The sequence below is a fragment of the Neofelis nebulosa genome, chromosome 17 (genome assembly GCF_028018385.1).
Source record: "Neofelis nebulosa isolate mNeoNeb1 chromosome 17, mNeoNeb1.pri, whole genome shotgun sequence".
Classification (NCBI taxonomy): Eukaryota; Metazoa; Chordata; class Mammalia; order Carnivora; family Felidae; genus Neofelis; species Neofelis nebulosa.
This window is the reverse complement of record NC_080798.1, coordinates 43,693,346-43,711,119: the sequence shown is the minus strand read 5'-3', so window position 1 is coordinate 43,711,119 and position 17,774 is coordinate 43,693,346. Positions and strand designations below refer to the sequence as shown.

The window sequence follows — 17,774 nt, the reverse complement described above, 5'->3', positions numbered from 1 at the left end:
GTAAAAAGTAGATGACACAGGTGATAAGGGCATTGTAACCTCCATCCATCTACCTCATTTCAGTCTGTTCATTTGTTAAAATATTGAGTATTTATTTCGTACGTGCAATTGTCTTTGACTGTATAAGCCAATGTTATACTTTAAAGCTAAAAAATACATTAACACCAATAAAACATCATGGTTTGTTTTATGCAGTAGAGTTTCATAAAAGATTTTATTTAAGGGACACCCGGGGGGCTTAGTTGGTTGACTGTCCAATTCCAGCTCAGGTCATGATCTTGGTCATGAGTTCCGGCCCCACATAAGGTTTGCTGCTGTCAGAGCAGAGCCTGCTTGGGATCCTCTGTCCCCCAACTCCCCCGGCCCTCCTCTGCTTGCACTCTCTCTCTCTCAAAAATAAACATTAAAAGGGGCTCCTGGGTGGCTCAGTCAGTTGAGCCATCAATTTGGCTCAGGTCATGATCTTGTGGTTGGTGGGTTTGAGCCCCACTTTGGGCTCTGTGCTGGCAGTGCAGAGCCTGCTTGGGATTCTTTCTCCATCTCTCTGTGCCTCCCCACTCACACTGTCTCTCAAAATAAATAAAGAAAAGCTTTAAAAAATTAAATGTTAAAGAAAAAGATTTTATTTAAAAAACACCTTTAGGGGTGCCTGACTAGCTCAGTGGAGTGGATGACTCTTGATCTCAGGGTTGTGGGTTCGAGCCCCATACTGGGTGTAGAGATTACTTTTTAAAAAAATTAAAGGGGCACCTGGGTGGCTCAGTCCATTAAGCACCTGACTTTTGATTTTGGCTCAGGTCATGATCTCACAGTTCATAAGATGGAGCCCCAAGTGGGGCTCTGTGCTGACAGCACTGAGCCTGCTTGGGATTCTCTCTCTGCCCCTCCTCTGCTAGAGCTCTCTCTCTCTCTTAAAATAAATAAACATTTTTTAAGCTATAAAAACATGTTTTAATTAAAAAAAACCCTTTCAAAATCACTCCTCTCCCCCGCCCCCACAAAGAATCACTTCCAAAAGTCTAGTGTGATAATTAAGGGCCAAACAAACCTGGGATCATATCCTAGATACTTCCACAGCTGTGTGACTTTGGGCAAGACATCTCCCCTCCTTAAGCCTCATTTTTCTTATGTTTTATGGGGATCATAATCCTGACCCCACATCATTGTTGTGAAAGGTTAAAAGTAATATGAAATTCAATGGGGCACCTGGGTGGCTCAGTTGGTTAAACATCAGACTTTGGCTCAGGTCATGATCTCGTGGTTTATGGGTTCGAGCCCTGCATCAGGTTCTGCCCTGACAGCTGGGTGCCTGGAGCCTGCTTTGGATTCTCCCTCTCTCTCTCTGCCCCTACCCCACTTGTGCGCTCTCTCTCTCTCTCTCTCTCAAAAATAAGTAAACATTAAAAAAAAATTTAATTAAAATAAGCGTCTCTTAATTTCCACTCAGGTCATGATCTCACGATTTGTGAATGGAGCCCCACATCAGGCTCTGCACTGACAGCGAGGAGCCTGCTTGGGATTCTATTTCTCCCCCTCTCTTTGCCCCTCTCCCTGCTCTTTCTCTCTCTCTCAAAAATAAATAAATAAACTTAAAAAATAATAAGGAATTCTAGGGTTGATAAGGCGTAGAAATCCACACAACACCCCAGTTTTACAGACATTCAGCAACTTAATTCAACAAGTATTTATTGAGCCCTTGCTACTGCCAGGTGCTGGTCTGGGCTCTGGTAAAGATCAAAGGGCCTTGAGATGAAGAGGCATGTTAATGCAGAGGGACTCAGCTCTGGACATTCAGCCCCCAGGCTCTACCCTGAACAATAAGCTTTTCCATAGCCACAGAGCTGTAAATGTAAGACACATTATCACCATGATGCTCTGGGCTGGGCAGATGTGTCTGGAGCCCAGTCTGCCTATCAGCCCACCCCTCTCCTCCAGCTCTGGGATGAAACATACAAAGCTCTTAAGCCCTTGGCCAGAAAGCAGATTCTATCCCCACCCCCATGCACACACTCCAGGTCACTCACTTCCAGGGAAGAGCAGGGACTTAGCAAAAACCAGGGGAAAGTAGGGCACAGCAGGAGGATAGTAATCCCTCTGATGGCTGGCCATCACAGTTGGGCCCCTGCTCCTAGCCACCAATCAACAGTGGCTTTGAGAAGACTTTTGGGATTTGGATCCCCAGCATCATCCTGCCCAAAGTATGCCCAGGCTAGGTAAAGGGGCTGCCCCAAATGACATATCCTCCATGCTGAGGTCGTTCTTGGTCCAAGCTCTTATTGATATAACACTTTCTATGCTAGGCTTAGAGATTCTTTCATTCCACACACTTCTACAAGTGCAGCCTTTATACCCAGCCCAAAAGTGGGTGCTAGAGACATAAAGAATGAAGAATTCTGACCCAGACCCAAATAGTAGCAAGTCACTGTTATCAGTATTGAGACAGAAGACAGCTGGGGAGCTGTGTGGATCTGTAGGAGGCTTCTGATTCAGCTTGGAGTCAGGGTTATGAAGGAGGTGATACTGAACAAGAAAAGGAGTTCACCAGGAGGATATGGGGAAGGGTATTCTGAGTACAGAGAATAAATGTACAAAGACCCAAGGGAATAAAAGGCTGGCATTTCCTTCTGGAAAATTCTGGTCAAAGGGGGGCAGTTGTGGGAGGAGTTTTCTCCTGATTTTTCCCCTTCAAGTCATGTAAGAAGATGGGTAATGACTGGTTGGGAGATAGAAGTGGAGATAAAAGTACAAGTGAATGAAGCACAGAAGTCAAGGTAGGGCAGAGATTGCTGATTGAGGTATCTGAGCTAAGTGGAATGGGAAGGTGTTTGGGAAGCATGGATGAAGTAGGGCTCCTACATGTGAGGATGGAAGTCTCTGGAGGGACCTATCACCCTGGAGCCAAACAATGGTTCAATTAGGCCCGATTCTGTCCTGGGAACAATAGCTCCCCGGCATGGGCTCTAGTGTATATCTAGTCTGCCAAGCTCTAAATGCCAACCCTGATTCCTTTGGGCCCCTCTTGTAAAGCCCTGTCCAACTCAGCCCCATCCATTCTGACCTCTTCTATCACCCTCATCACATGCCTTCCCTGAAGGCTCCCCTGATGTCAAGGACTAGGTAGGCAGATCACTGCTCCATGCTCAAGCAGAAGGGAGTTGCAGGAGTGGACTGAAGCAACTGTGGGCAGAGCTGGTTTATGCAGGGCCTCACAGAATGAGGGCCTCATAGAATGAAAAAGAGCTTAACATCAGAATCAGTTCTCAATTTTTAAAAATGGCAAATAAGGCAGAGGGAGTGTGAGCAGAAGTCAGTGAGTTCACGGCACTGCCCACACAAGTCATGGGGTGGTGGTGGAAGAATGACTGAGAGAGGGTCTCACCCTCTCTGAGGGCTCCTCCTTCCCTCAGGATTCTGCCCATGCAGATTCTTGCTCTTCGCCAGAGTGGACAGGGGCTCCTCACACGCATGCTCATTCCATGCTTCCAGAAAGTCTTCTGGGATTGTTGACTTCACAATGCATACCTCTTCTCAAAGAACAAGCTTGAGTAGAGTCCAGAGGAATCCTCATTATGACTGCAGTTTCTGCAGCTCCAGGTCACCTCAGGGACTTGAATACAGACCCCAACAGGGACTCCCCACTTTCTGGAACAGGCTCCACTCAAGTAGATCAGGACCCCGGAGAGGGAGAGGACAGAGCACTTAATCTGTCTTGAAGGCTAAGGTGGTAGTTAGCAGAGGGAGGATGAGGTGGTGGCATGACAGGAATGTGGAGGCTGGAATGTGGGGATGGGGGTGGACTGGCTTGAGGAGCTTGGGGGTGAGGTGGTACACTCCATGCTCTCACCTTGCCTGTAAAGGCCAGGATATGAAGGGCAGGCAGGGGTAGGAATGACAGCCTGGGAGAACAGAGGAAGGCTGTGCATTCCGGTAGATTTCAGGTCACCACCAGAGCTCTTGGAACCTGCACACAATGGAAAGCTTTGCACAGCCAGCCCTGGGAAATGAGTGTCTGTAAGTAGAAAGATTGAGTCCCCTGTGGCAGCCATGGGCCCCACCCATCCAGTCCTGGGGATCAGCTTCTGGAGGCCTCCGCCCCAGCCAAGCAGGCTATAGCCAGAAGAAAGGAAGGAGCTTAGTACAAATATAAATACCTTTAATGAAAGCCAAGGGCACTCTGCAGAGCCCCAGCAGCAGCCACCAGAGCAGGGTAGGAGGCAGGGGTGCCGCTACTCCACTAGACTGGCTAGGCCAGAGGCCCTAGGAGGCAGGCAAGTGCCAGAGCAGCTGCCAGCAGTGGGGGTGCAGGGGCTGGGCTATGTGCAGACCCTGTTGCCTGCAGTGTCTCCTGGTTGGTCTCAGGGCCCGTGCCATGCTCCCTAATGCGCACAGGGGTGCCACACAGAGCATGCAAGTTATCTGGGTGTGGGGCGCGGCGAGCTTCTTGCTGTAGTGACTCCCACACGGCGGCAGCCTCCTCCGGACAGCGCAATAGGACTCGGGAGGCACAGATGTGGAAGTCATTCCAAGACCTGTTAAAGGCTTGGGGTTAGGGTAATTAGGTGGGGCAAAGAGACTTTTCTAATGGGAAGGAAAAGGTTCAGGCCCCAAGGGCCTGGTGGTGGGGGTCTGGTGATCAGGTGGCTGTCATCACACCTACCCTTACCTGCAGACAGTCTCCAGTTCGCCTCCCAGGCCCATGCTGTCCCCCAAGCGGATGAGACATTCAGCAAAGCCCTGGTATATGGTGTCACAGCCCCCTGGGCCTGTTGCAGCTGCTGCCAGAGGAGATACAAGGACTAGGGGTGGGGGTGGAAAATGGTTGATAGCATGACTCGCCTGGCTCCCCTTCCCCGCTAAGCCCCCAGGGGCTTGTTTACCTGAGTATGCTCTGGGGACGTGACTCAGCGTGAAACAGAGGTACCCAAGAGAACCAAGGGGCATGCCTGGTGATCACCTGCATTGACCACCCCCCCTCTAGATGCAATGGGGACAGGATACATACAGAGGGGGAAGAAGGTGTCCCATCCCAAGGGGCTGACTCTTCCTCTGAGCTTCTAGGGCTGCAGGCCAGGTGAGGATGTTCCAAATGCAGGAGTCAGGACACAGAGAGGAGGGGCAGAGTCCAGGGCTATTGGGCTTCCTGAACTGTCCTGCAGCCTAGATAAGCTTCGCCTGGCCTTCCCACCCCATCCCCAAAGACAGGTGTTTTCAGCCAGGTAGAACAGGATACAGGGGTCAGGATCTAGGTGAGACCCTAACAGAGGACTTCAGGGGTCCCACAGCTGGTCTAAGAGTCCCATCACATCCTATGTCTCCATTTATCGGAAAGGGGCTGTGGAATTTCAGGGTCCTTTCCGCACGACTAGGCCTCAGTTCATGCCCATTTTGCATCCTGAAACCACTGGAACACGTTATTCCTTCACTGGAGCCCTTGCACCTCCTCTCCAGCCTGGTTCTCAGCACTCAAGGCTGTGCCTCTGCTCCCACACACCCTATACCCAGACTGGGGAGAGTGTGCCGCCCGGTTGCCAAGCTGGGTCTGGCACTCCCGCACTCACCAAGTGGTAGCAGCAGCAGCAACAGCCCCAGCACACCGGATGGTCGGGGCAGTCGCTGGCGGTGGTGACAGGAGGAGTAGCTGCGCATCATCCCCGGCTGGGAGCCTAGTGCCAGAGCTAGCAGCTTGGAAGCGCAGCCCTTAGGCCCAGCCTCTGGAAGAAGGGCCTGTGATTGGATGGGAGTCGGGGGCGGGGCCCAAAGCCAGCTGGCGGCCCCACCCCAGTAGGGAGATAGGCAAAGGCGGGTAGGACCAAAGAGAGAAGAGCTGGGGACACAGGCATTGCAGAGCTGACCCCAGGGCCCTGTCTCAGAGATGGAGACGGGTTTCTGGGAAGAAAGTTGCGCAGATGAGGGTGGGTGTCCAGGCACCTGGGTTAGCCTAGACAGAACTCCACACAGGGAGGAGACGGAAGAGAGAACAGAGGCCCTTATCAAAGTTACACCAAATGCACACACATGCTCCATTTTATTCCAAAAGCATTTAATCGAATTTCTCAACATTTTTCAAAAACAAAAAGATCCAAATCGGAGGTAAAAAGGAATATGGAAAATTCAACTCAAGTGGTGTCACGATCTCAGGGGTCATGCTCCAGGCATGGCAGAACCCAAGAAGGCACAATACCCACCCTGGGCCCAGCCAAAACCTGCTGGCTACCACAACCTGTAGACCACATCCAGTGCTCTCCCCTCAAACACCCCAGAGGTGGGAGCCTAAGCAGGTAAAAGGACAGACACTAGCCTAAGCCTGTGTGCTGGCCTTCAGGGCCTCCCCACCCCTGGGCAAGGCAGGCTTAGCTAAGGGAGGCTAGGGGTTACAAGGCCGTGCAGCATGAGGCTGAGACGCCGGGCCACTTTGCCAAGTGAGTTGTGCGGCTCAGCCTGCAGGAACTGAAAGAGCTTCTGGCGCACCTGGGCCATGACGGAGCCCATGTGGTCCCGAGTGATGGGGTCACTGTGGTCCAGGTGCATCACAGCCTCTTCCAGGTAGCTGTGGTGGAAGAAAGGGACAGGATACAGGTGGGTTCCGGCAAATGGGAGTGCCCCCTAGTGGCACTGAGGCCCAGAGGGACGGCTGACAGGGGGTGGGGGGGGTGGGGGGTGGGTGGGCGGGGAAGGGTCCTCAAAGCCTGAGATGGGTGGGAACAGAGATGGAGAAAATTAGGAAGCAGAGTCAGGCAGAAGTCTCTGCTTTGAACTGCTCCCCCACCTTCACCCCAGCCTGTCTCCTGACCTGAGTCCACTCACCTGAGCTTGAGGTCAGTTCGAGTACCAAGGTCAGAGGCCAGCTGCTGGATGAGGGAAAGGAGCACAGGCTGGGAGAGTGGGCAGGGTGGCTGCCCAAAAACCTGCCCTGGGTCCACAGTTTCACACACATACAGCACCAGGTTCAGGTCAGCAGCCGTCAGGGCCTAGGGTAAGAACAGTATTTATAGCTAATGTCAGAATGGAATACCTACTTGTCTGGCTGTGTGGCCAGGGAAATAATGACCAGGGTAGGGTACCGAGGGCTCCAGAGGGGGATGCTCAGGGGCCCAGAGACAGTAATATAGGGGTGTGTTGTTACTTTAAGAGATCAGGAGAGGTTTCCTAAGAAGGGTAGTCATGAAACAAGGTAGACTGAGGTAAAAAGACCCTGGAACCAGGCAGAGAAGTAGGGGGAAATGGCCAGAAAGGCCAAAGAGAACCAAGAACAGCCTGTTAGGGTCAGATTGCCCAGAGCCTGACAGGTAGAGTATGGTATGTGGGCCTTGTCAGGAAACACCTAACCCCTACCTGGACCTAATGCCTGGCGTACCTGCTGGAAGGCCTGATTGAGGTGGCCCTGCTGCAGCAGCTGTAGAATATGGGCTTGCTGGGCCTGGCAGTCGAGGTGGGCAGCGGGGACAGGTGTGCCAGCAGCTGAACGCATGGCCTGCATGATGCTAGACGTGACAGCGGCCTGTTGCTCCTTAAGTGCTACACTCACCTCACCTTTAACGATGCGCTGTACCTGTGCTAAAATTGACTCCTGCAGGCTGCAAAGGGAAGTGAGGGAGATGAGGTAGATAAGAAGTCCCATCTGGCACTTTCAAAACACACCACCTTGCCCAGCACCCTGCCCACACACCTGCCCACAGCCACGTGCAGCTGGTGCTGCACCTCAGCCCGAACGCTGCTGGATACAGTGGCTGCCATCTGCTCAGTGGCACCCTGCAGTGTGCTGACCAGGCCTCGCAGCTGGGCCAACACGGGCTCCCGTGCTTCCTGTTCTCGTGCCTTCCGGCTCTTCATGTGGCTCTCTAGCTGCTGCAAGTCTGAGAGGTCACCATAGGGGCCATGAGAGGGATAGTGGGGGAGAGGGGGCCAGCCCCTCCCACCTTGAAGCATATGACCCCACTCACATTCTTGCGTGCCCAGTCGGAAGCTATCATTGATCTGCTGGAACATGGCCTGGCAGCTCTTCTCAAAGGCTGGCAGTACCACGCTCTGGAAGGCTTCACGGTAGGCAGCCTGCATTGGCCCCTGTAATGTGTCTGCAGCTGCTCGGGCAATGGCATCTGTCAAGTTCTGGGGGAAGAGGGAAGGCTGAGTTGAAAGGCTGAGCCCAAGTTGGCCTGACCTGGCCCACCAACCACCAACCTGTCATCTGGGGCCCTACAGCACCTTGGACTTTAGTAGCTTGGAGATATTCTCTTTCATGCTACCCTCCACAGCTGTGAGCTTGGTGGCCACAGAATTGCTCAGTTGGCCTGCCACTGGCTCCAAACTCCTGGAGACACCTGGGGCAGGGTGAGAAGGAATAGGTAGAGCCATGAAAGGCAGCTTGACAGATAGGAAGCCCCACTCCCACCTGGCCCACCCAGAGTCTCCACACAAAACTCACATGGAGGCACAGTCTTCTTGATCTCATCCCGTATGCTGCGCTCTAGCCGACCAGCTATAGCTGAAGACAGTGCCTGGGACAGCTGTTGCGTCAGCTGCTCCTGCAGCTGCCCACCCCGCTGCTGCCCCTCAGCCAGTGCCCGCTCCAGCCGCCGCTCTGCGTTGTAGCTAAGGAATAGGCCTGAAGCGGGTCCCACATCCCTTCCTGGGGCCAAGAATGCTGCTGCTTCAACCGACCCCTGTGCCATGCCATGCCGCAACCCATAAGGATACGGTCTTGCTCATGCCGTGACTCTAGGGCGCGTTCTACGTGGCCCGTGACTGTGCTCTGCAAGCCTTCAAGTTGGGTGCAAAGACGCTGCAGCAATTCTTCCTGGCTGTGCCGCAGCTCTGCCAGCTCTCTCTGCTGTTGCCAAATTAGTGCTGGCCAGTCTTCAGGAGCTTCTGCCACCTGCCAGAAGCACTGACAATCAGGTGATGCCGCCCCCTACATTCTCACCCACCAGACCAGGGAATGGCCCAGAGCCCTTCCCACCCTCACAGGGAGGCTTCTCAGAAATGGAAAAGGTGTTACTTCACTTACCTGGTGCTCCATGAGCCGGGATCCTACGGCCGAATCCCTGCCATGGGCAAGAAGCACCTCAGGCTACGTCAGGCACGGCAGCCTGGGAACCACCCCTCTCCCTGGCCCCAGGACCCCACCCCCTACCCGTCATCTTTCTTGCCCTTTCTCTTAAGCTTGGGTGAGGCTCGAGGAGATCCCTTGGTCTTCCAGTCCTTGGCTGGCAGCCGTGGAGTGGGAACTTTGGTGCCAAAGCCCCCTGCAACAGAGGCAAGGCTGGCCACTTCATCATCATGGTCACTGTAGGAAGGGGAAAGAGAAAGATAAGCACCTACCCACTTGCTGGCTCTCCCTATGAGAGGAATAGTGTAGGGTGGCACCAACCTTTGCTCAGCACTGGCATCCTGGCTATCATGTTGCTGCAGGAGGTGATAAGGTGGTCGGTGGAAGGCCAGGCTCTTGTGCTTCTCCTGGAGGCCATTCCTGGGACTGAAGGAACAGGCCGACTCAACAGTGCATGACTCTATCTGAAACCCCTACCACCAGCACACTTTGTCCTGCCAGGCTCCTCACCTCTCTGCCAGGCTGCTGCAGGTCTCACGAGTAATGTCTGGTGCCGTAGGCCAGACCTGATTGTCAGGGGCTGTGGCTTCCTGGGTCAAGGCTGCCTCCAAAAGGGAAGGGGTACTATGCCGATCCCCATCCCCAGGGCCTCCATCCAGGCCAAGCTGAGAGCCAAGCTCAGATGCTGGCCGGGGCCGTGGGGACAGCAGGTGTAGCGCTGAGGCAGCCGAGGCCATACTATCTGGTTCAAGACCCTCAGGAGCAGAGGAGACAAAACCACGGGAGAGGGCCTCAGATGCAATCTCAGGGATGTCCTGGGACAGGGCAGTGGAAGCTGAGGAGATAACATCAGGGGAGCGGGTACGGCTAGGGGAAGCCTGGGGTAGCCCCAGGGGCTCCACTTCCTGCAGCTCCAGTGATAGTGCAGAAGCAGCAGTAGGCACCTGAGGTGGAGCAAAGATGGGACTTAGGTGGTGGGACATGGGGATGGGAGAGCACAGAGATGAGGCCCTGACGTTTGTAGAGAGGAGACACTGCAGTGGGGGATGCAGATCAAAAATCCCACAGCCCGGGAGGGGAGGAGATAGGAAAATAGGCTATGGGAGGTAGAAATATAGGATATAGGTTGAGAAGTTGCCCTCCAGGGAACAGGGAAGGCTGGAATGACCTCAGAGAAAGGCCTCAGGTGCTATGGGAGTAGAGTGCCACCAAGCTTCCCACAACCAGATACCTGCCACCCTGTACTTCATACACACTCCTACACACACACCTGTCCAGGTGCTTTGGGAGTCAGTTTGTCAGCTGGACCTGGGAGCAAGCTAGGCAAGAGGCTACGCGGGCTTGCCTGCAGGCTGCTGCTGCTGCTCATTGTCAAACTGCCATCCAGCTGCAACTTGGGGCTCAAAGTCAGCTCCTCGGGTGGCCTGGTGGCAGGAAGGCTAAGGTATAGCAGCCAGAGTTTGGTATCACCTGGCACCAGCCCCTGCCATCCCCCAACCCTGAGCCTCGCTTCACCTGGGCAGGGAGGGGTCCACAGCTGAGGTACTGCTCATGGCAGACACAGCTGTAAGAGAGGAGGAGCTGGAGCTGGAGCTGCTGCTGCTGTTGCTGTTGCTGGGGGAGGCAGCAATCTGGGGAGAGGCAGGGGATCAGCACTATATGGCCTGCAGATGGGACATTCCCGGGTCCCCTTGCCCTGAGCCCCACACTCCTCCACCAGCATACCTGCTGCAGGGAGGTGCTAGGTGTCATGAAGGCGTCAGGTGTCATCAGCTTGGGCTTGGTCTCACTGCTCAGACTGAGGAAGTCAGCAGGTGCAGGTAGCTCCACTATGCGTCGGAGGTCAGGCTGGGAGCCTTGGGTAGCTGACCCCAGGCCCTCAGAGCCCAGTTCGGGCCGAGACTCTCCAAATGCTGTGGGGAAAGCTGCCACTTGAGTCAGATCTCAGAACCTGGTCAGTCTAACCTGCTTCCCTCTTACTCCTCACTCACCGAAGTCCTCATGGGCAGTGTGGGTGGGGAGTGGGGCCACCACATCAGGGTTCAGCTGTGGCTGGAAGCGGATCTGTACGTCTTGCAATGCCCTATAGGCAGAGAAGAGAGTAGGAGAGGACTCAAAGGGGCCAGAGCAGTAGGGTGGGGAGGGGCACAGACAGGGCACAGGTGAGACTTCCCAACGTACTCACTTAGTATGCACACAGAAGAGTTTGATGAGCACACCAGCTGCAGACTCCACGGCACCAGCTCCGTGGGTTCCATCTACAAAGACAGTGTGGGCAACTAAGCCTGGCCCTCTCTGACTCCACACTTCCCTACATACATATACCCTGATCTTGACCAGCTCACCAGCCCCTAGGCTGTCATTCTCTTCCTCAGCAGGTAGCACTTCAGTGTGCCGCAGCCGGCAGCGACTCACAACCTGGATACCAAAGCTCAGCACAGGATGGGTGAGCAGGAACTCAGAGATGGAGCTGAAGCAGGCACGGCCCTCCTCCTGGTTCTGCAGCAGCTCCATCACGTAGAGGACCTGCACAGAGAGTAAACTCACAGCTGAGCCCAGTGGCTGTGAGGGTTGTGGATGTGCCCAACACCCCTGCTGCCCTGAAGATACCGGCTCTGCCCAGGGTGCCCCACTATAGGTTACCTTCCGTTGCACATCGCTGAGAATAAGGTATTCAGCTGAGAGGTCCAGACAAACCTTGAGGCTGGGGGGCACACTCACTGAGCTAAAGATATCTGGGGAGAAACTGAGGGGCCGGGAAGGCAGGATTAATGAGACAGAGAGTGGAAATAACCCACATCCATAACTCTGCTGCCCCTAGCCAGCCTCTGCTTACCGAATTGTCTGCAGACAGGTCCAGGACACTGTGCACCACATCTTTAGCTCTCGATTCTGGTCAGCGCCAGTAATAAGGAACCTCCAGAAAGGGACTCTGCAAAGCACCAAGGCATCGAATAGCTGGCTGGGCCCCCTACTGGAGAATTAAGGTCCAGCCCACTACCCACCTGCCTGCCCACTCACTCACTCAGGGTCCTGTTTCTTATGGTTGTCACAGAACAGGAGGCAGGAAAGGGACCTCCCATCATGAGGCTTCCATTCGTGCAGACACCTGCAAGAAGGCAGGTGATGGGCCTGAGTGAATGATCTGGTCCTCACCTTGGTGGGGGAGGGGTGTCTCGATCCCTCAGGCTCTGCCTTACCTTGGTTCATCCTGCCCCTCAATGTAGATCTGCCAGAACTTGACAAAGCCATCATGGCTTGCAGTAGCCAGGACAGTCCCATCGGGTGAGAGGGCCCCTTCACTTAGACACTGGGAAGAACCCAAAGAGCCTTGCTTTGCCACCTGCCTAGTGGTGGGAGCAAGCCCTTCTCAGGTGAGGATGGTAGTGAGCTAAGCTGACCCACAGTGGGTGCGTACGTTTTTATGAAAGACCGATTAAATGGATGACTGTACAGAAGATCAGACCCCTAGGCTGAAGCCAGGCTAGGCAGGCATTCCATAGGTAAGGGTCACTTTGTGTTCAGAGTTCCCACGGGCAGAGTGCCAGTAAAGCCACCTGGGCAGGTGTGTTCAGCGGACAGATGAGGAACATAAGGAAAGTGGGGAGAGCAAGGAGGCAGTCAGTTGCAGGCTTACCGTGCTATGGCCTTTGACCACGATGAAGCCTTGCTTGATCTGGCTGACACGCACAGGCCAGGTGCTGTGGTTGGAGCGGAGCATGTCCAGGTCCCACACCTCAGCCTGCAGGGTACAAGATGAGTGTTCAGCCCATGCCCACACCATGGACGCTCTGTCCCCTCCTCTCCCCTCATGCATGGTTCCCTCACCCGGTCCTCATGCAACAGGGCCACCGTTGGGCTGCCCTCCTCACAGCAGTCCTCACTCTCCTCAGGGATGAAGGGGCACCAGATGATCCTACGGAAGTGGTTCAGTGGTGTACCCTCTGGCTGCTGGATGTGGACCAAGATCTCTTCTCTGAGCAGGGTGTTAAGGGCTAAACAGGTGGATGATGAGGTGTGTCTGGTAGCCCCAGTCCCACCCACCTTTCTTCAGTCCCCCATCCCACCCCAGGGAAAGGATACTGAATTTTGCCATTAACTAGAGCCAAGCGCCACACAAACAGGTTGCCTGCCTCATCTAGGCAGGCCAGCTGTGAGGAATTCAGGTGTGCAAAGGCCAGATCAGCCACGCTGCCTGTGAAGCCCTTGAGCAGGGTCCGCTCCGAAGTGCTTACACTGATCACCCGCACCATCGCTGAGCCATTGTTGGCGGCTGGAATCAGAAGAGCAGTAGGCCACTGAGTAAGGCCCAGGCAGCGGCAGAGAAGCCCTGCCCTTGCCTGCCTCATTGTCACTACCAGTCTCAAGCTCAGTTTTTCCGCTTGGCTCCCCAAGGCCTGTCTGAGGTGGGGGCAGCACAGATAAGCCTTCTATTGTACCCTAAAGGCTGAGTGGGCTGAATGGCCTGACAGTGGATTTGCATCTCTGAGGCTTCTAGCAGAACAGCTCCCTCCTCTCCCCTGCCCCTACTCACCCCGAATGGCATAGGCCAAGAAGGAGTTGGACACAGCAATCAGGTTGCCGTAGTAGTATTTCTGCTCCCAGTCATACTTGGCCACAGGCTGGATTTTCACCTGAGAAACAAGGGTGAGAAAGGTTGTAGAGGCTGAGGGCTAGGTTAGTTCTGCCAGAGCCCAGTTGGTCCCCAGCATCCCTGGGGACAGAAGATGCCCTATGTGTGAGCCCAGCCACACATTCACAACTCTTGAGGCCAGATTCCCACAGAGATTGGCAGCTAACCCTGGCTTTCTGAGACTGAGGCACACTACCTGTCAAGTTGGTTCCCATAGGAATTGGCAACATGGGTTAGGGGAGGGAAAGGCCGAACATGTCCCCATCCACCATACATGCCACAACATCCTGGCACCCACCTTGTTGCTGCCCCGTGCCTTGCTTGAGATGCTAGAGTCACTGCTGGCCACAATCTCTACCTCCTTGGCCAAAATCCCAATGCACGTAGAGCTGTCATCTCCTGAGAGGCAGCTATGGGAAGGGATGAACAAGCTTGACTCCTGTTCTCACAAAGTCTCAATGGGCATGGTCGGGAGGAGGAGAGAATACAACCACTCTAGTAAAGGTGTCAAGTCCCAGGTGCTCAGCTATGCCTAGTCTACTGGTCCCCAGACCCACAGTTCCCTTTGCTCACCTCCCTCCTTGGTAATGGGCCTATTTCCATGCTAAAATGGAAGCTCAAACTTCAGATCCAGGCCAAGCTCTTTAGCTTGTCCTTTCCTCTCACTCTAGCACAAATATAACATGATTAAGTGCATCATCCCAAAGACCCAGCACCACCACTGCCATTTCCCAGACACTCACATGACCTGCTTTTCCTGAAGATTAATAGGTGGCATGGCCCGGAGACCAGACTTGTTTGTTGAAGTACCATCACCTGAGCAGAGGGGGTCTGGGACCAGAAGCCCATTGAGATCTCCATTGTAGGCATTAGATGGCCGCTGGCTCTCTGCACTGGGACCTGGGGATAGAAAGGGCTGCTCTGAAGGTTGTTCCACCTGCTCACTGGCCTCTCCTCCTGTAGAATTTCATTCAAGAACCATGAGGTGCTCTAGGAACATTGCACTGAGGGAGCCATGTCAGTGGGGAGGAGGGCCCTTGGTTCATCTTTTGTTCCATAAACTCTGATAGTTAACTCAGTCTCTGCCAGGACCAAGGATGTGCATGGGGCTCTTCTACCTGAAGGAGGAGTAAAGCTATCAAGAACCTGGTGAAGTCAATTAATACTCAGGCTCGGGTCGGCACAGAGGGGCTCTGCGTACTTCAGGGAAGGCATGGGAAGGGTCAGGACAGACTTCATAGAGGAGATGCCATCACAGCTTGTGTGGCTGGAACACACAAACAGGAAAGATGGAGGGAAAACAAGCTACAGAGGTCTCAGGTATGAATCTTGGGTGCTTAAATTCTCCCTGCAGCAATGAGAGCCACAGAAGAGTGAGTGTGTGTGTGTCTCTCTCTCTCTCTATATATATATACATACATACACACACATATTTTTTTTTTTTTTTTTTTTTTGAGAGGGAGAGTGAAAGAGCACGTGCGTGCACATGAGCAGGGGAGGGGTGGAGGGGGAGAGAGAGAATCCCAAATAGGATCTACGCTGAGAGGACAAGGAGCTCAATCCCACTACTGTGGGATCATGACCTGAGTTGAAATCAAGATTCAGAAGCACAATCGACTGAGCCATCCAGGTGCCCCTAGAGAGCCACAAAAGAGTTTTAAATGGGAAGGTGACATGGTCTGCTATGGCCAAAAGACTGACTGCTTTAAGTCAGCATGTAGCATAGTTGAGAATCCACGTAAGAGATACTAGGTCCTAGACCAAGATAGTGGTAGAAGATAGACAAGCAAGATGGACTCCTAACACATGAAAGGACATCAATAAGGAAGTAAGAAAGAAAGGAACCTGCCCCTCACAGAAATGGCTCAGAAGACGAACCACCTTGGGCATGTAAACTCAGAAAGAATGGACATGAAGGAGTTGGGACAAAGTAAAGAGAAACTATAGTCGGAAAAGACAGCATTTCAGTTGTTTGCCATTGGCTGTTTCAAGCACCCTCACAGTCTCAGAAACCACCCTAAAACTCCCAGGTGACAGAGACTAGGGCTCCACATTGAAAAACATGGTAAGTTTCTAGTCACAAGACAGTATGGAGTTTGACATGGTGCTCCATTGAGAGGAGACCAGCAAGAGCTACTTGGAAAACTGGGCAATTAGGTACCAATCAACAAATAAGGAATTAAGTGGAAAGCCTGCAGGCCACTTCACTTGGATCAGAGCCACTTCAGCTGTTCAGGGAGAGGCTGGCCACTCTTCCTCCCAGGCAAGCTACCATGAAGACAAACAAGCTACAAAATACTGGCCACATCAGACTCTACCAAAGCTTTGTGCAGTCTAGTCTGCACAGAGGGGATGAGCAGGAGAGGTCCAAGCCAAGCTCACAAGTAAAGGGAGCACACATTCCAGGTCTGGGATGAAGTGCTTAGTGGTTTCAGGCAGCAGATGGATTTTCCTCAGGGGGTAAGGGGCAGCTTAACCCACCCAGGGTGAGCACCAGTGCCTGCTTCCAAAAGCAGCCAGTTTGGGCCTCCCAGCAGGTTTAAGAACAGGGTCCCAGGAAACACCAATTCTCAGCTGTGGTCACTGCATACCCACACCACCATCACCAGCCAATCTTTCAACCACTACAACTTTTCACAGGTTCCTGCACCTGCCAGGAAACTTTGGTGCCTTCACACATTCTATTTGTTCTTTGCAGAAGGCCATTCTTGACACTCAATCACCTGTTCATATTATAACACCTAACCTAAACACTGTCTTCGGTCTCAGATCTGTTCTCAGGCACTCTCCAGCCCCAACCCCATCTACCATATCTCCATCACAGTACCAAAATACTCCTTTTTTTCAATGACAATTCCATGATGTTACAACCTCATTAGCTCTCTATGTTCTCAAGGCTCCTTGAGGGCAGGAGCAGCTCTATCACTACAAGCCCAAGTAAAGTTTAAGTAAATAGAAATAAACTAGGGCTTGCAAATGTTTGTAGCCTAATCCAATCAGTATCATGCAGTCTGTGATTTGTTTTAATCCCAGAAAGGACACGGAAATGGGGCTGGTCATCTTTCTCCTGAAAATCAGTTTTAGAACAGCAGACCTCGAGTCTGTATTCCAGAGTGAAGGGCGAATTGCAGAGGGACCAGTGGCTCCTCAGCCCAGCGCCTAGGTCTAGACCCAGAACTCCGCACACCGAGGCCAGACCAGGCCTCAGAACTATGGCACAAGGATAGGGAACCTGAGCTAGCCCCAGTAACACTACAGACCTTGGGGCCAGGACACGAACCGAGCCCTGCGGATTCAGAGGAGTCTCACCTTCAGCAGAGACGCTGAAGGACGCGAGGCAGAACGGCCCGGCTCCGGAATGGGAAGGGATTTGCACCCTTGACGGGCACGGTCAGCAATTTACCGCTCCAACCCCCGTCTTGCCTCACCAGCCAGGAGGATGCGGAATTGGTCCTGAGAGACCTGTGGGCCCTGAGGACGGCCCAGACCCGCGCCGCCCTTATGCCCGCTCGCCGAGAGCCCACCCCCGGTGTACTGGCTCACCCCCCGCGGGCCGGTCCAGCTTGAGGATGTCCCGCAGGTGCTGCGTGGCGTCCTCGATGTCGATGCTCGCGCAGGAGGAGGCCATGGGCCCAGGCGCAGGCGCCTCGTCCACGCCGCGTTCGTTTCGCTACCTCCGCGCAGAGTGCAGCCGCGCACAGCCCTGCCAGGACCAGACAGCAAGACAGCGGTCACTAAACTCGGTCCACCCGCCGCCCGCAAACCGCCGCCCGCGCCGCGTCCCTGTGCCCCACCAGCACCACCAACCGCCTCCACTTCCGGCCCGCCAGAGCCCTGGCTCCCGGAACCTGCGCAGGGTGAAGAAGAAAGGTTCCGGGCTGGGGGCGGAAGCTTCACCCCTCCCGGACCCTTTGGTCAACGGGTGAGGTAAATCAACCTTCTTCAGGGCTGAGGCAGAGCAAATATCTACGTACTGGACTGCCCAAATCCCTGTGCACCTTGGGACATCCCGTCCAGTTTATGTCCATTACCAGAACATGAACTCATTGAGCCCAGAACTGGATCAACTTAGCCACCCAGGTTAGTCCCTCAGAC

General features: G+C 53.8%; 2 protein-coding genes across 6 annotated transcripts; both read right to left on the bottom strand.

Moving 5' to 3' along the window:
• Nucleotides 1–1,669: 1,669 nt before the first annotated feature.
• NRN1L (neuritin 1 like) lies at nucleotides 1,670–6,060 on the bottom strand. 2 transcript variants are annotated; one of them, XM_058706502.1, is made up of 3 exons: nucleotides 5,559–6,060; nucleotides 4,664–4,796; nucleotides 1,670–4,529 (listed from the first exon to the last, which is right to left on the bottom strand). In XM_058706502.1, the coding sequence occupies exons 1-3, from the start codon at nucleotides 6,058–6,060 to the stop codon at nucleotides 4,244–4,246; spliced, it is 921 nt and encodes a 306-aa protein (XP_058562485.1). In that variant the 3' UTR covers nucleotides 1,670–4,243. The 2 variants fall into 2 exon arrangements, with proteins under 2 accessions (XP_058562485.1, XP_058562486.1); XM_058706503.1 differs by having other exon boundaries at nucleotides 4,664–4,775.
• EDC4 (enhancer of mRNA decapping 4) lies at nucleotides 6,007–17,499 on the bottom strand. Of its 4 annotated transcripts, XM_058706468.1 has the most exons (30): nucleotides 17,474–17,499; nucleotides 17,223–17,382; nucleotides 14,423–14,579; nucleotides 13,978–14,089; nucleotides 13,581–13,680; nucleotides 13,130–13,319; nucleotides 12,875–13,022; nucleotides 12,684–12,788; nucleotides 12,247–12,356; nucleotides 12,072–12,155; nucleotides 11,883–11,978; nucleotides 11,690–11,792; nucleotides 11,392–11,572; nucleotides 11,232–11,304; nucleotides 11,038–11,129; nucleotides 10,772–10,971; nucleotides 10,562–10,677; nucleotides 10,317–10,485; nucleotides 9,557–9,990; nucleotides 9,368–9,472; nucleotides 9,131–9,283; nucleotides 9,005–9,041; nucleotides 8,695–8,872; nucleotides 8,423–8,578; nucleotides 8,203–8,318; nucleotides 7,941–8,106; nucleotides 7,667–7,853; nucleotides 7,355–7,574; nucleotides 6,805–6,968; nucleotides 6,007–6,547 (listed from the first exon to the last, which is right to left on the bottom strand). In XM_058706468.1, exons 2-30 carry the CDS (start codon nucleotides 17,305–17,307, stop codon nucleotides 6,355–6,357), a joined length of 4,230 nt encoding a protein of 1,409 aa, XP_058562451.1. In that variant the 5' UTR covers nucleotides 17,308–17,382; nucleotides 17,474–17,499; the 3' UTR covers nucleotides 6,007–6,354. The 4 variants fall into 4 exon arrangements, with proteins under 4 accessions (XP_058562451.1, XP_058562453.1, XP_058562452.1 ...); XM_058706470.1 differs by lacking the exon at nucleotides 17,474–17,499 and having other exon boundaries at nucleotides 10,317–10,470; nucleotides 17,223–17,467; XM_058706469.1 differs by lacking the exon at nucleotides 17,474–17,499 and having other exon boundaries at nucleotides 10,772–10,959; nucleotides 17,223–17,467.
• Between the last annotated feature and the right edge of the window lie 275 nt (nucleotides 17,500–17,774).

What these genes read in the sequence shown, in the direction of transcription:
- NRN1L (XM_058706502.1), bottom strand. Translation starts at nt 6,060, where the DNA reads ATGTTGAGAAATTCGATTAAATGCTTTTGGAATAAAATGGAGCATGTG. An exon ending in GCTGCTGCTGCTACCACTTG is followed by an intron (nt 4,797 to 5,558) that starts GTGAGTGCGGGA and finishes CCCCACCCCTAG; the next exon opens with TCCTTGTATCTCCTCTGGCA. An exon ending in GAACTGGAGACTGTCTGCAG is followed by an intron (nt 4,530 to 4,663) that starts GTAAGGGTAGGT and finishes AGCCTTTAACAG; the next exon opens with GTCTTGGAATGACTTCCACA.
- EDC4 (XM_058706468.1), bottom strand. Translation starts at nt 17,307, where the DNA reads ATGGCCTCCTCCTGCGCGAGCATCGACATCGAGGACGCCACGCAGCAC. An exon ending in CCAAGCTACTAAAGTCCAAG is followed by an intron (nt 8,107 to 8,202) that starts GTGCTGTAGGGC and finishes CTCTTCCCCCAG; the next exon opens with AACTTGACAGATGCCATTGC. An exon ending in CCGACTGGGCACGCAAGAAT is followed by an intron (nt 7,854 to 7,940) that starts GTGAGTGGGGTC and finishes GTGACCTCTCAG; the next exon opens with ACTTGCAGCAGCTAGAGAGC.